The sequence below is a fragment of the Mytilus californianus genome, unplaced genomic scaffold (genome assembly GCF_021869535.1).
Source record: "Mytilus californianus isolate M0D057914Y unplaced genomic scaffold, xbMytCali1.0.p SCAF_9, whole genome shotgun sequence".
NCBI classification, from domain to species: Eukaryota; Metazoa; Mollusca; class Bivalvia; order Mytilida; family Mytilidae; genus Mytilus; species Mytilus californianus.
In genome coordinates, this window is record NW_026262745.1 from 61,996,921 (window position 1) to 62,012,129 (window position 15,209).

The window sequence follows — 15,209 nt, forward strand, 5'->3', positions numbered from 1 at the left end:
ACATGACTTGTGCAATGCCAAAAATAAATGTATCGACAGATAGTAGGATAGTTAGGAGTGACTACTTTATAGATAAAAATGAACGTGTGTGTTGTCTCTATACATCCCGTTTGATATACATGTTTACTGAGTATTAAATATATTGAAATTTGTTAAGTATTTAACGAGATATCTACTTTAAAAGCGACATCTTCAGTAAATGGTAATTTCCAATATATGATGCATAATTAATTAAACGTGAAATGTTACTGCTTTCGTCTCATTATGTATACAGTTTCTGCTGAAATTTTGTGCTTTGGGGATTTTAATTTAATTGCAGATTCAAAATGTTAATAATATTTAGTATACATAATATTGAAATGAAATTTGATTGGTTAATCCAATGGAGACACTCTATTATCCTTCACGGAGACGTTTGGTCAATTGTGCGCTTTATCAAATACGAATGGACGTCATCACGTCATAGTTTATTACTTATAGATTATAACATGGCATTTTCCATATTGGCCCTGGTATCAGCCCTAGACTCCCATATCAAGCCAGAGGGCTTGAAGTGGGTCGAGGGCTGATACAAGGGCCAATATGGAAAATGACATGTAATAATCTATTTATCACATATTTTCAAGCCGGAGAAAAAGAAGGCATATATCAAATTATGTTTAATATTTTCAACAAAAATAACATTTGAATAAAAAATTTAAAAAAAAATGTATCACAGTGCATTAACAAAATTTGTATCACAGTGAAAAAATAAAGTGATGTGAAAAATTCAACAATTATATAACAATAATCTTATTTTTCAGAGTTATAAATGTTAATTGTAACATTTCCAATAGAAGCTTGTGGAAGAATGGAAAATGTGTTATTTTTACATTTTTTTCTGCAGATTCAAAATTTTCTATTGTTTTGCAGACTACATTTAGTTCAATACTGTCAAAATATCATCCTCAGGAAAATCTGCAGGTTTGGCTTCAAAATTAGTGTTGGTTCTTGTGGTATTAATCCTCGGCTTCCTGAACCAATATCAGATAAAATATTAGACATAGTTTGCTGTTGCTGTAATGATGCTGAACTATACTCATTGACTGAAGCAACATTCTTATGGCCTGTCAACTGCATGACTGTAGTAGCCTCAACATTGGAGTGAAGAAGTGAGGAAACTAGTCTTGCGAGCACTATGGTTAACTTTTCTTCCTGTAAGACCACCTTTCATAGACATTTTTTTGCTAAATCTCCTAGATTTTTTTTCCCCAATGGCTGCATGGTAAACCATGTTTGTTTAGCATTTTCACTGGCATCAGGTTGTATTATCCGTTTTATACTTAGATAAAAGCGACTGTCTGGAGTCAGAGTATCTTCAGTGCGGCGTCGAATATATTGTTTGAAAGCATTGACTGGACATCGTTGATTACCTATTATAAGAAAAAGAAAAAAATCAAGGACTTGTATCTTGATATCATATTACATTAAAACAATATTTACATTTTTTAAAATTTATTTTAAGATGAATTAGCTTTAGTGATATATTTTTATTCTTTTCATTTTGTTCATGTTTCTGTTTTCTTTGACGCGGGTGGCTAGATATTCTGGGATATTTTGTGTTTTTTTTTCTTGTTTGTATTCTTTTTAAAAGTACATGTAAGTTATATATGTATGAATGAATTGAGTAGGCATACTTGTGTGGTGGTTCCTGTATTTATCATTTACTGTCAATTTTATATTAATATTTAATAAATTGAAAGAAAGTTACCTGGTGTTGCAAACATTTTAGGTGCAAATGCTCTGCTGTCACTGTGTCCTGTCCTGGTTTTGGTCAGCCTTTCATTGTACTCCAAACATTGTTCACCACTCGCTGTTGTCATCATTTTTATGTCTCCAAATAACATGTCAATATGCTCCTTCCTTCCCCTCATACCAAAGTGCAAAGTATTGTTTAACCATATGGTATTAAGTAGTGCCTCAGGGTTGCCTAAAAGTAAGAATTGGGAGTTAAGATTAGGATAATTAAAAAGGTACACTAGAAATTGTTTACATTCAATAATGACACTATATAGAAGACTGCAGCACATTTTTCAAAAATTATACCAGTTTACTGTCTTGAAACATGTATGACAAACTATGTTGATGTTGCCTGGCATGGCTTATTAACAAACTTTGCAATTTTTTTTTTCTTTATAATCTTTTAGCTGGTTTAAACTTAAACATATATTTTTGAAGCTGATATCATTATCATTTTATGTACATGCACAGTCACGGGATAATATTGCATAAACCTACCTGTTCCTAGGAGATTCTGTTCAAATAACAAACTATTTCAGTGGATGAGAATGGATCTGTTTTCAGCTTTTTGTTTCCAATTCCCTGTGACTTCAAGTGCTTTCTTTTCGCGGATAACACCTCTCTACTGTGGTCAAATTCCTTATCTTTAAGAATATTTATTCCATTCTTTTCCATCAAGTGCCTATTAATCGATGACTGAATTGATTTCAGGCTGTCCGGCTCATACTCCTCATTTTTCCGAGACCGGACAGACAAGTAAAATCTGGCTAAGTACTGATTGAGTTCAGGTACAGATATATCCTCTACTGCCCGTAATTCGTTGTTCTCCTTTAACCATTCAGTTAATAATTTTACGTCACTTTTAGTTTTTCTCTTTGTGTTATCATTTTTCATTTCTTCAAAGAAATTACTGGTATCATCATTCGATACTGTGAGAAACCTCTCATCGTCTGCTTCAGTTGCTATCTTGTTTACAAATAGTATTTGATTGACAGGTTACCGGAAGTCAAACTCGGGGGCACGATATGGGTTTTCGAGGGCTGATATCGATATCAGCCCCGAGGGCTGATAACCAACCTTGACTGCCGGCTATTATTGGCAATGCAAAAACGTACATATCAGTACAAAATATGTGATAATTTGAATATAAACTTTAATAAATAGTATTATCATATACTTAGAGTAAATAACTTATAATATTTACAGTATGATCATAGCCTTAAATTTAAGAGAATTCCATATTTCCCGAAATGTTGCTTAGCGGGCTGATATGTATAGATTATTACATGGCATTTTTCATATCAGACCCTTTATCGGCCCTAGGTCATGATATCAGCCCAAGAGCCGCAGGCTGGAGGGCTGATATCATGAACGAGGGTCGATAAAGGGTCTGATATGATAAATGACATGTAATGATTTTTTGATCATATACTTCAGCAGAAGAAATACAGACATGTTCTTAGTTTGAAAAAAATTATTGTCACCTTTCCTGTGATGGTTGCCCCCGAAAACATGTGCATAGTTTTTCCCTTATAATTATCATTGACAATTTCTGGCATCTCATTTATGCCTGAAGTTGTTGGGGCTGGATCCTGTCTAGAGTTGGACTGAAAATTTGATATGTCTTTCAAACATGTTTAATCTAATTCATTGTTGCTCCTCAACCATTTTGTGAAAAGTCTTAAATCACTTGCTTTTTTCCGCACTGTGTTGTTGTTTTTCAAAGACTCGACTAACGCAGCCGTGTCGTCTGCCATGTTTACAAACAAATTTCCGGTAATGCACGAAGTTGCATGTGATAAACGTCACGGACATTAACGGAAAGGCATGTGATAACATTCCGGAAGCAGTCAATAAAGGTTCGTTTATCAGCCCGCCGAGGAAATTCTTAGGAATCTGGTTAATAAACATAGTAATCCTTTCATAGCCTTTTGATATTTTTTAATGTTATTATAGGATTAAACGCCTTTTTAAAGGAACTTATTGGTGTATAAACTCGACCAAGTCACTCACAAACAAACAAAAGTCCGATGGACTTTTATGATATGTTTGTGAGTGACTTGTTCCAGTTTATACACCAATAAATTCCTTTAAAATGGCGTTTAATCCTTATAATTCTTTAAAATTGTAGATAAGAAATTTAATTTCCACACTCGTAACCTCTATCACACGAAAATTGTATATGTGTGTCATTGAATTGGCCTGGCGCATGAGTTTATTTTTTAGTTAACGCAAAAAAAAAAATGCACTCCATGAAATTTGCTATCTGATGAAAAACTAACTACAAAAATATCTTATATTCATTCAAATGAATATTGGTGTTTATTATTAAATTAAACGATGAACGCGAAGAAAAAATACATATTTTAACGTCGCCGCCATCTTGTTTACATTGGTTACAAAAAGTAGTTCGGTCAACGTCGTCTATCGAAAAATAAATAACGTCAAGAGCCAATACCGTAAGCCCTCTCGACCAATCATATTAACGTATTCCCTAATATGCAAATCATATAAGAATTATTGAACTGTAGAATTTAAAATTTAAGTAATATTTTATACAAGTTTATGATAATAAAAATTATCATAACTTCCGGCTATTGTCACATGCTTTTCCGTAACGTTGTCGCATGACATTCCAGCGTTACTCGGCAAATTCCGGAAAATACACCTCAATGGTAGGTTTTCAGTTCGGTCAACGTCGTCTATCGAAAAATAAATAACGTCAAGAGCCAATACCGAAAGCCCTCTCGACCAATCATATTAACGTATTCCCTAATATGCAAATCATATAAGAATTATTGAACTGTAGAAATTAAGTAATATTTTATACAAGTTTATGATAAGAAAATAATTATCATAACTTCCGGCTATTGTCACATGCTTTTCCGTAACGTTGTCGCATGACATTCCGGCCTTACTCGGCAAATTCCGGAAAATACACCTCAATGGTAGGTTTTCAGTGAAAAACAAAACAAAGTAGGGTACATAATGTAAAATGCAAAAGACAAATGATATAATAAATGCATTTTTCATAGTTTCCAGCATAGACTAACTTGGAAAGTTACTTTACAAATGTTGATTTTTCCAAACAGTGTTCATTATGTTTTGTTAAATTTATTTTTATCGTCAATATAATATATATTATACATTTGGTTTTTTTTCCTCTGTTGAAGCGTAAGATAGAAAGATGTCGGATGTATTACATTTGGCGTCCGACGTCCGTAAACATTTCACTTTTTGAACTTCTACTTGCGAACCACTTAAAAGGATCAATTTATTTAAACTGTTATTTTCCTCCATTGTTGAAGCATATGATAAAAAGATCATAACATGTAATTTTTCATATCAGATGTATAATCAACCCTCGGTTTATATCAGCCCTAGGGCTGACAACACATCTGAAATGAAAAATGTTATGTACAAATCTGATAATGTCAGAACATTCAGTATAATAAAGTAAATAACACATACATGTAGCTGAGAGGGTGATAGAGCAGAGTATTACCCCTTGTAAAAAACATTGTAAACCTTGGTTTCGCCTAGGTTCACAATGTTCTATCGTGGTAACAATCTGCTCTATCACTCTCTCAGCTATGTTTTTTTTCAAATCCTTCCGCGTGTCATGAAAATGAGATGGTCACTTGTTTAAATTTCGTATAGTTACACTGAATGTATTAAATCATAAATATGACGAAACTAAAAGGTTAATATATCACAGTTGTTTACCCAATGCAAAGTATTTGTTTATAATTTATTGCAAGCTTTCTTTTAACATGTTTAATTGCTTTTTGGAGTACATAACTGAAATAAAACCGTCAACTTTGAACTTTTATTTAACAAAGACTTATATATACCGCTGTTATATACAGTTCAAATATCAGCTCATTTCATTCAAATGAAAATTGAAAAAGCAAACCATCCAATCTGCCCTTTTAAAAGGAGCCGAAAAAAAAACACACACACACGAAAATTGACCAACTAACAAAAACAAAACAAAAAGAAAAAAAAAGAAAATACAAGCATACATAAAAAATAAAGTAAATACATGTACAAATGAAAGCTTAAAATAATTTTAAAAAAAATCAAACAAAAGTGCAATAACAAAAATGCTGACTCCAAGGAAAATTCAAAAAGGAAAGTTCCTTATCAAGCGGTAAAATCCAAAGTGCAAACACATCAAACGAACGCGCAAACAAAGTTAACAATGAAAGTAAACACTTACAATGAACTTGTGAAAGGCGAACTGAAGGTATGTAATGCATATTGTCTTTCAATGTTTGCAGAAGATTCGTCCAAGGTTATGGTATCAACGCAGTTAGGTTTTATCATGCTGCCTGAAAAAGAAAAATAACATACTTTAGTTACATAAACAAATAAAGGAGGGTGTTGATGGGGTTTACAGAATAGAAAATACTGGGCAAAAGAAATAAAGAATAGAAAATAATGGGGTGCTAAAGTATAAAGAAACTCTGCAAGAATTGGGTAAACATATACTGATTACAGAAAAGAACAATGTCCAGAAAATAGTTATCAAGTAATTACAGAATCGCCATTATTTTTAAAGGTAAAAAATAATGAACGAAAAATCTAAAAACTACAGAAATGAAGGACCTCCTGTCCAGACCCTCATGCAGTGAATGAACAAACTATATGACGTCATTAAAACATGGATCATTAATCAGGACTGGTATTGCTTTAAGACCAACTTGAACGTAGAAATGAATAAAATGTTTTAATTGGCTGTCTATTCGACTGAATTTAATTTAATTGCATTATAGTTTAATCTTTTTTTTTGTATAGGTGTTATAAAGATGACAAAGAATGGAAGTTCGAATCAAGCTAAAATGGCAGCCAATAAAAAAAATTCGAATATTCTAAAAAAAAAAGTCGGAAAGAAATAACCACACATTTTCTTACCTAAAATGGTGATATACTGTATTTTAAATCCAGACCACTTGACAGAAGAATCGGTCGTAAACCTCAAAAATAGGTATCGTCCACTCGATATGTAAAATCTATCATCGAGACTTCCGGTATCTATATAACTCAATCTTGACGACGCACTATCACCTAAAATGTTCTTTATTAAACCAAACATAGCGGCCCATAAAGGCTATAGTACATATAAATTAAATGGTTACAAATAATCTTCAATATTCACGCAATCAAGCTTTTTTGAAATAAACTGTTTTTTGTCTTTAAGATTTTTGAAATAATTACATGTTTGTAAAGTAAAATTTAACATAACTTGTCGTTGTTGTTCGAATGCTCAGAAAATGAATTTCATCTTCAATTGAATTTAAAGAATAACTCTTAAATAATTATTATAACTCTGAGGAATATATTCTATGTATTATCATGTTTTTCACATCGCCCCTTCTAATGGAAATACATACAGGTTCCTACATTATATAAAAGGTCATTAAAAGTCAATTCAAACAATTTTATATTTACTGCATTGCGTGGAGCCTTATATTTAGAGTGTCACAAAATTAGTACGTTTCCATAGTTCTTTTATGGGCTATATATGTAACTAGATGTCATTCAATTTAGTCAAATACTAGTTTTCATTGATATCTTGAAACCAGGTGAACAAGAAGACATATAACATACCATCATAGATTTTCAATTTATCAAAGTTTGTTTCTAAATTAAAGGCGAGGTAAGTTATTGCAACTTTGTCCGCTGCTGAATCCGAGTCGATTTTCCATTCACACGTGAGAGAACTGAAATAAAAAGATTTGCAGTGGTATAAAAGACTGAAATTTAAAACAATTTTTTTAATACATGTAATGTAGTTTGAATAGGAAATGCAGGACGAAAAAATACAGACAACATCATAGCAACACAGGCACATCAGAACACCCGTTAGTGTCAATTCGGGGTGCTCCCGAATGGATTAGGCGATAGGCTTACACAAGGTAAATAGGCTATTTCTCGAATCATGTATTTGACCGGAAAAGATCGTCAAGTTCGCACGCTTCTGTGACGTCATTTACCAGATAGAAGGTTCGCCTCTATCTCTGCTCTATTAAAGTTGCAAGCACTTTCAGAATCGTCATTCTGTAGGGTAGTCTAGAAATAACTTATGTTCCGTAAGTACGTTATATTAATTCCCGCATGTCTGAAGGGAGGGTGACAAAATTATCAGATTTTAATGGCAAATATTGTGTTCAGTGTAATTAAGATCAAACTTTTTTCACCCGTTCGCTCAACATGTGTTGGAAGTGACGATGCCTACATTTTGGTCACGTGTTGATGGAAGTCACATTTCAGGTTCAACGAACTACCGTATTCCGGAACTGCCGTATAGAGAAGCCTTTATTCAGACGACTCACTTCATGAAAACGCGATTCATCTCAATTTTTTCTTAAATGTTATCTTGCATATGGAACGTTTCAGTTTTGAACCTTTGCCCTACACGTGCTAAATTCAATTTAAAAAATTGACTCACATTATTATGAAAAAGAGAGATATGTTATAACTATTTTGATCTGAGCGTCACTGATGAGTCTTATGTAGACGAAACGCGCGTCTGGCGTATGAAATTATAATCCTGGTACCTTTGATAACTATTGTAGTCATTCATGACACAAAACCATATTCACACATTTGACGAAAGACGTTATTATTGATCTCTACTCCTGAAAATATGATAATAATGCAGGTCTCTTCAACGTGGTGAACACTCGCAAAACTATGACATTGTGTGCACGTGGTAAGAGGTTGTGCTGCTATTCATTAATATTTGTCAAAAATGTTGGATTTTTAAAACGATTTTCTCTGTATTAGAAAAGATCTCTGTATTACTGGAAAATTATTACACCAGGGTTTTCGATATCATAAACTTATCAAAACTTTTTATAAATGTTATCATCGGTACATGGACATAATTCGTAAATATAAATCAACATGCAGACATCTTATACGTTCGGGTATTTCACATCAAATATTTTATGGTAATAGTTTATAAAAAGTACAAACATGTCGTCATTCACCTCAAAAGCTAACCTAACCTTTCAACAAACTTATTCAGGGGGGATATAGTTACGATACTGTTGTCAGGTCATTAAAGATGGCATTTTTTGGAATTAATATGTATTCACTCATAGGGTATTTGCATCCGAAATAAACACATTTTTAATAAAACCAGTTGTTTTGCATGATACGGGTTAATGTTCTCGTATACATGTATGTTATGATGGTATGATAATAAACTCCTAACGGGGAGATAGTCCTTGATTTTCATATGATGAAGACATAATCTTTCAATCATTTTAATTGAGGTCTGGAGCTGGCATGTCAGTAACTGCTAGTAGTCCTTTGTTAATATATTTATCATTGCCATTTTACTTAGTTTTTTTCTGTTACCTATTCTGACATCGGACTCGGACTTCTTTTAAACTGCGTTTTACTGTGCGTATTGCTGTGTGTTTGCTTAATCTGCATTGGCTAGATGTATAGGGGGAGGGTTGAGATCTCACAAAACATGTTTAACCCCGCCGCTTTTTTGCGCCTGTCCCCAGAAAGGAGCCTCTGGCCTTTGTTAGTCTTGTATATTTTTTTAAAATTTTTGTTCATTTATGTTTTGGAGTTTAGTATGACGTCCATTTTCGCTGAACTAGTACACATAATTGTTAAAGGGGGATAGCTGAAGCCCGCATCCGGGTGCGGGCTTTTCTCGATATGCTGAAGACCTATTGTGGCCTTGGGCTGTTTTTGCCCTTTGGTTGGGTTGTCTCTTTGACACATTCCCCGTTTCCATTCTCAATTTTATTTTGTCAATTTGCAATGACCTTTGACATCTGGGGAGAATTAACCTCTTCACGTTAATTTTTGAAACTAAAATCATAATTCTCATTAAAAAGATCAAAAAGGTTGGCAGAAAATAAGGTCAATATAATACAATTTTCTTGAAAATATTAGTACCAACTCTGACATTTAACGATTCGACATTCCTCACTTGTAGAATTTCTTTTGTAATTAAGGGTTCTTTTATACAAGTATGTTGTGGGAACTCGTGTGGTGATATCAATCAAAACAGGTGGTAACTGGCCAAGATTTATTTTATGGTAGAACTTACTTTGCATAAGGCGATGGATAATCGTCAGTAGTGACGGTCTTATAACTGTTAAAATCCGCAATAAGAGTCGACACTAAACCTGCACAATCTCCAGCAACTGCAAAAATTAAATTCTTATCATTCAATGACCGTTATATAAATCAAATCTTAAAAATCAAGATTATAAAGAGACATAATTAAAAAAAACACACCTAACTTTGCATAACTTGACGGATAACCGTCAGTAGTGTCGATTTTGTAAAAGTTAAAGTAAGAGGTAATACTGCAAATGCACAATCACCAGTTAGTGTAGCGATGCAAAATTTCAGTAATTTTTTTTTCAAATGCCTTATTATTTTTTTTTTATTCATAATCAATTAAAAGCTTAAAATTTAAATAGCTGATATGGCACAGAGATAAAACTAAACATCCTTTGGTATTTCAACAGTGTTATTTTAGTCACAATATGTTTGTTAAAAGTTTATTGGTCAAAAGTAGAGTATAGTTATTACAATCCAAAAATCTTCATAATTGCACTTTATCTGAATTTTTTGCAATGCGTGTTTACAATCCCAATTGCATCCAATTTTCATCTTTTATGGCATCACTGAAGGAGATTTTCACCTGATTTTAAGTTAAAATGAGAAAATAAAATTGTTGCCACTACTGGAGCAGGCACTGCTTATCATAATTGTGCATCTGCGTTTTCGTTTACTCGAATGTCACACCGGAGTTCTGGGTTATCCTTGTAATGCACCTGAGTTCTGGGTTATCCTTATAATGCACCTGAGTTCTGCTTTATCCTAATGATGCACATGAGTTCTGGTTTATCCTAATGATGCACCGGAGTTCTGGGTTATCCTAATGATGCACCGGAGTTCTGGGTTATCCTAATGATGCACCTGAGTTCTGGTTTATCCTAATGATGCACCGGAGTTCTGGTTTATCCTAATGATGCACCGGAGTTCTGGTTTATCCTAATGATGCACCGGAGTTCTGGGTTATCCTAATGATGCACCGGAGTTCTGGGTTATCCTTATAATGCACCTGAGTTCTCGTTTATCCTAATGATGCACCTGAGTTCTGGTTTATCCTAATGATGCACCGGAGTTCTGGGTTATCCAAAGATGCACTGGAGTTCGGGGTTATCCTTATAATGCACCTGAGTTCTGGTTTATCCTAATGATGCACCTGAGTTCTGGTTTATCCTAATGATGCACCTGAGTTCTCGTTTATCCTAATGGTGCACATGAGTTCTCGTTTATCCTAATGGTGCACCTGAGTTCTGGTTTATCCTAATGGTGCACATGAGATCTCGTTTATCCTAATGATGCACCTTAGTTCTGGTTGATCCTAATGGTGCATCTGAGTTCTCGCTAATCCTAATGGTGCACCTGATCATGAGTTCTCGTTTATCCTTATGATCCACATGAGTTCTGGGTTATCCTTATAATGCACATGAGTTCTCGTTTATCCTAATGGTGCACCTGAGTTCTGGTTTATCCTTATAATACACATGAGTTCTGGTTTATCCTAATGATGCACCTGAGTTCTGGTTTATCCTAATGATGCACCGAAGTTCTGGTTTATCCTAATGATCATCATCAGTGATGCACATGAGTTCTCGTTTATCCTAATAATGCACATGAGTTCTCGCTAATCCTAATGGTGCACCTGAGTTCTGGTTTATCCTAATGATGCACCTGAGTTCTCGTTTATTCTAATGGTGCACCTGAGTTCTCGTTTAACCGAATGGTGCACCTGGTCATGAGTTCTCGTTTATCTTAATTATACACCTGAGTTCTCGTTTTTCCTAATGGTGCACCTGAGTTCTTGTTAAATGTGGTTCATGCTGCCCAATCGACAGCTTTCCATGATTTTTGTTTTTTTTTTTTGTTTTTTTTTTGTCTGTGAGTTTTATTTTTATTTAATCATGATGTTGTCACCCTTTTTTTGCTAGCGGGTTTCGCTTTCAAGAAATGCCCCCTGCCCCTGAATTGTCTAACCCTTTTCTATAACACACGCAAACAAAATTTAAAAATTGTTTGAGATTACTGGTTTTCCATCATAAGCATCCAATCACTGGTATTTAAAAGAATGACAATTATATTGTGGTAGATAAAATATTTCATTTGATGATTTTTAATCCTATTAAATATCTAGTCACGATATCCAGGCGCTCCATAAACCATATGGTTCGCAGTAAGAACGATAACTCTAGTGTAACGAGACTAGTAAATATCCTCAACAAAATTAAGGTGAATATATCATTTTGTTTGGTTTAAAACTTTGATTTTAGAAAATTGCTGGTTAATTACGTACAATATATATCTGCTTATAGGCTACAAATCAATATTTTTTTTATATTATTTCTCCTTATTTATATATCAAGATGTAACGTCGAGGTGGTCGTGGAGTTTTTGGACAGTTTATATTGTTCCAATATCATATTATAATAATAAAACAATATAAACTTGAGCAAAAGTAATCTTCTTACGATTATCAAATGTAAATTCCGCCAACATTTTTAGGACGACCATTTGGTATTCTGGGGGTGGGGGATGGACGGGAGGATTTTTTCCCGATTGCTCATTTATTTTCATTGCGTCGTACGCATGCTGATTTTTTTCTCTCTCACTTTTTTACACATTTGTTTTCTGCATTTTGTGTTGCAGAATATTCATTTACATCCTGCTAGTGTAAATTTATCTATTTTAAGTTATCAGGCCAGGTTAATCATATTCAAAATCTCTGTTCCCCCTCCCCCCCGAAAGTAAAATGGTCATCCCAATTATGATGATTCCAATTCATTTTCATCAAGTTTAAACTGTCCGTTTAACCTATTAATTTTGAAACACGCTTTGTATCGTTCACAGGTAAGCTTATTTTTTTTTCAAGAAATATGCTTTCCAGTCGAGCTTATCTATCATAAAAAGTATACATTACCATGTACGAGACAGGTACTCAAAAGTACAATTAGTATTTCAAGAAAGCGTTGTTTTCCATATGTTACTTCCATAAGTCTACGATCTAGAGGTCACAGTTTTCAACACCAAGACTGAAAAGAAAAGAGTGAAATAAAAAAAAGGAAAAAGGAACGTTGAACAACTAGTCAACATTATTTACAACTTGAAGGATTTTAACTGTAAATAAAATTGAGAATGAAAATGGGGAATGTGTCAAAGAGACAACAACCCGACCAAAGAGAAGAAAACAGCCGAAGCCCATCAAAAGGTCTTCAACACATCGAGAAAAGCCCGCACCCGGAGGCGTGCTTCAGCTGGCCTCTAAACAAAAATGTGTACTAGTTCAGTGATAATGGACGTCATACTAAACTCCAAAACATGTAAATGAACTAAAATTAAAAAAAAAAAGACTAACATGTATGTATTTCGCAACAAAATAAAAATTCATCAGACTGATGCAATAAACTCATCATAGAATAAGATCCAAATTGAATGATTAATTGTTGTACACTAGACGCGTGTTTCGTCTTTACAAGACTCATCAGTGACGTGCGAATCTAAAACTTTTTGTAACATGAATGGTAATTTTTCCTTTGATCTTCAAGTGAGTTAAATACGGTTATTTTTAGAGGAGTGCGTTAACTGAATGATTTTTTAGTTATTGCACTCAGCAATCCCGCCGTTGACCGCATCTCGTTGGAATAGCAAAGAATGGGAGGAGCTTAATCAAGTGCTCTAACTTCCATCACAGAAGTTGTTAACGCATAGTCTGGCTCCGCCTCCTTCGAGAAGTAAATAATGAAAAAAATGAAACAAAATGTAATAGAAGTGACTATACATTTTCCTACAGTTATTTTGGTTGGATTCCTTTTTTATCATGTCGAAATTAATAATATTCTTGAAAAAATATATGTCACTGGATGTTTAGTAATTTTCTCCATTTTATAAAGGTCTATCTCCGTGAATTGATCATGATTCAAATATTTGTTCCTAGACCTTACTCGCAATCAACAACCATTCAATTAATCGATCTGTTTACAGTTGTTGGGAATGGAAAAATAGTATTAATGACTTTCATATATTGTTATTAGAAAATATTTCCTTCTTATCACAAGAGTAAAACCCTTTAAAACTACAAGTCCTTTTCAGGTTTGAAGGCAGATAAACATCGAAAAAAAAAAGAATTGCATCTTCCCCACCCCACCCCCTTTCAAGTATTTTCGGGGATGAAAAAAAAACTATTCAATAACACATAAATGGCTGAATCCATTTAAATGTACCTGTATCTGAAATACAAATCCAATTGTCATCTGCTGCTTGTGTTCATTTTCTGAACATCAAACAAATATAGTACCACGCCACTATTTGATTGACGTATTGAAAAGTACAGTTAAGTTTTATTGGTCAGCATTTAACCTTTGGCATGTGTCATAGCCCATTAATGTTACAAATTATATATAGCCACGCCTTACTCATTAACATATTTAATCCACTCAAAGCTGCGCTTTTCGTGAATTAAATCCGCCAATTCGTAAAAGGCGTGCTATATATATAACTAAGAGGCTAAAAAAGTACGAATTTGAAGATTGCCCAAAAATTTCGAAAGGTTTTGTCAAATACAGGTTAGATAATCTATTCCTGGGGTAGAAAATAAGAGAGGCGAACGATACCAAAGGGACATTCAAACTCATAAGTTGAACATAAATTGACAACGCAATGGCAAAAAAAAGAAAAAAAACAAACAGACAAACAAAAAAAAGAAGAAAAAAAGTCTTCATACATAATTTAGCCAAATGCCATTTAATAAAAATTAAAGTCAATGCACTCGTTTTCAAGCTAATGATTAAAATGAGTCGAAAATGCATCTTTTCCCAATATGTCACAGTTTGACGGAAAAAATAACATTCTGTACGTAAGCCACGTCATTATCTCCTCTGTTAAGCATCAAACAAAATTTACTCTTATGCAAATAATACACATGCACACACACACACACGTACACAAAAGCCAGTTTTAATTAACGAAAATGATATTCAAAGTAAAAAAGGATACTCACTTTATTAATTGTTGTGTATTATCTATATTTGCCTTGCAAAGTCCATTCAAAATGAAATTCGTTTATTGCGATATCATTGCAATGTTTTTTTTAAGTGTGGAAATCAATGTTTGCATCGCGACGGTATCTTTTTACAATAAATAGGTCGTCTGTGAAGAATAATTAACAATTAAGTTAAAATCTAGATCAATAAATGAATAAACGCCTATAGAATCCAATATTTAAAGGTACAAAGGATTCCCTTTGTAAAGATATTATAAATAGTATTTACAAATACAATTGCTTTTAAATTAGACAAAGTGACGTAAGCGTGTGCATTACGTATTTTAAGAGTTTAAATTAAGCG

General features: G+C 33.5%; 1 protein-coding gene across 2 annotated transcripts in view; it reads right to left on the reverse strand.

The window, feature by feature from the left end:
* LOC127716183 (deleted in malignant brain tumors 1 protein-like) overlaps positions 1-14,988 on the reverse strand; it is a 71,111-nt gene extending 56,123 nt beyond the window's left edge. For both annotated transcript variants that reach the window (XM_052222309.1, XM_052222310.1), the window contains exons 1-6: positions 14,864-14,988; positions 12,788-12,899; positions 9,863-9,959; positions 7,393-7,505; positions 6,697-6,849; positions 6,002-6,113 (exon numbers count right to left, since the gene is read on the reverse strand). In XM_052222309.1, coding sequence (XP_052078269.1) covers positions 6,002-6,113; positions 6,697-6,849; positions 7,393-7,505; positions 9,863-9,959; positions 12,788-12,860 — 548 coding nt within the window. In that variant the 5' untranslated portion in view covers positions 12,861-12,899; positions 14,864-14,988. The remainder of the gene's footprint in view (positions 1-6,001; positions 6,114-6,696; positions 6,850-7,392; positions 7,506-9,862; positions 9,960-12,787; positions 12,900-14,863) is intronic.
* Positions 14,989-15,209: the final 221 nt, after the last annotated feature.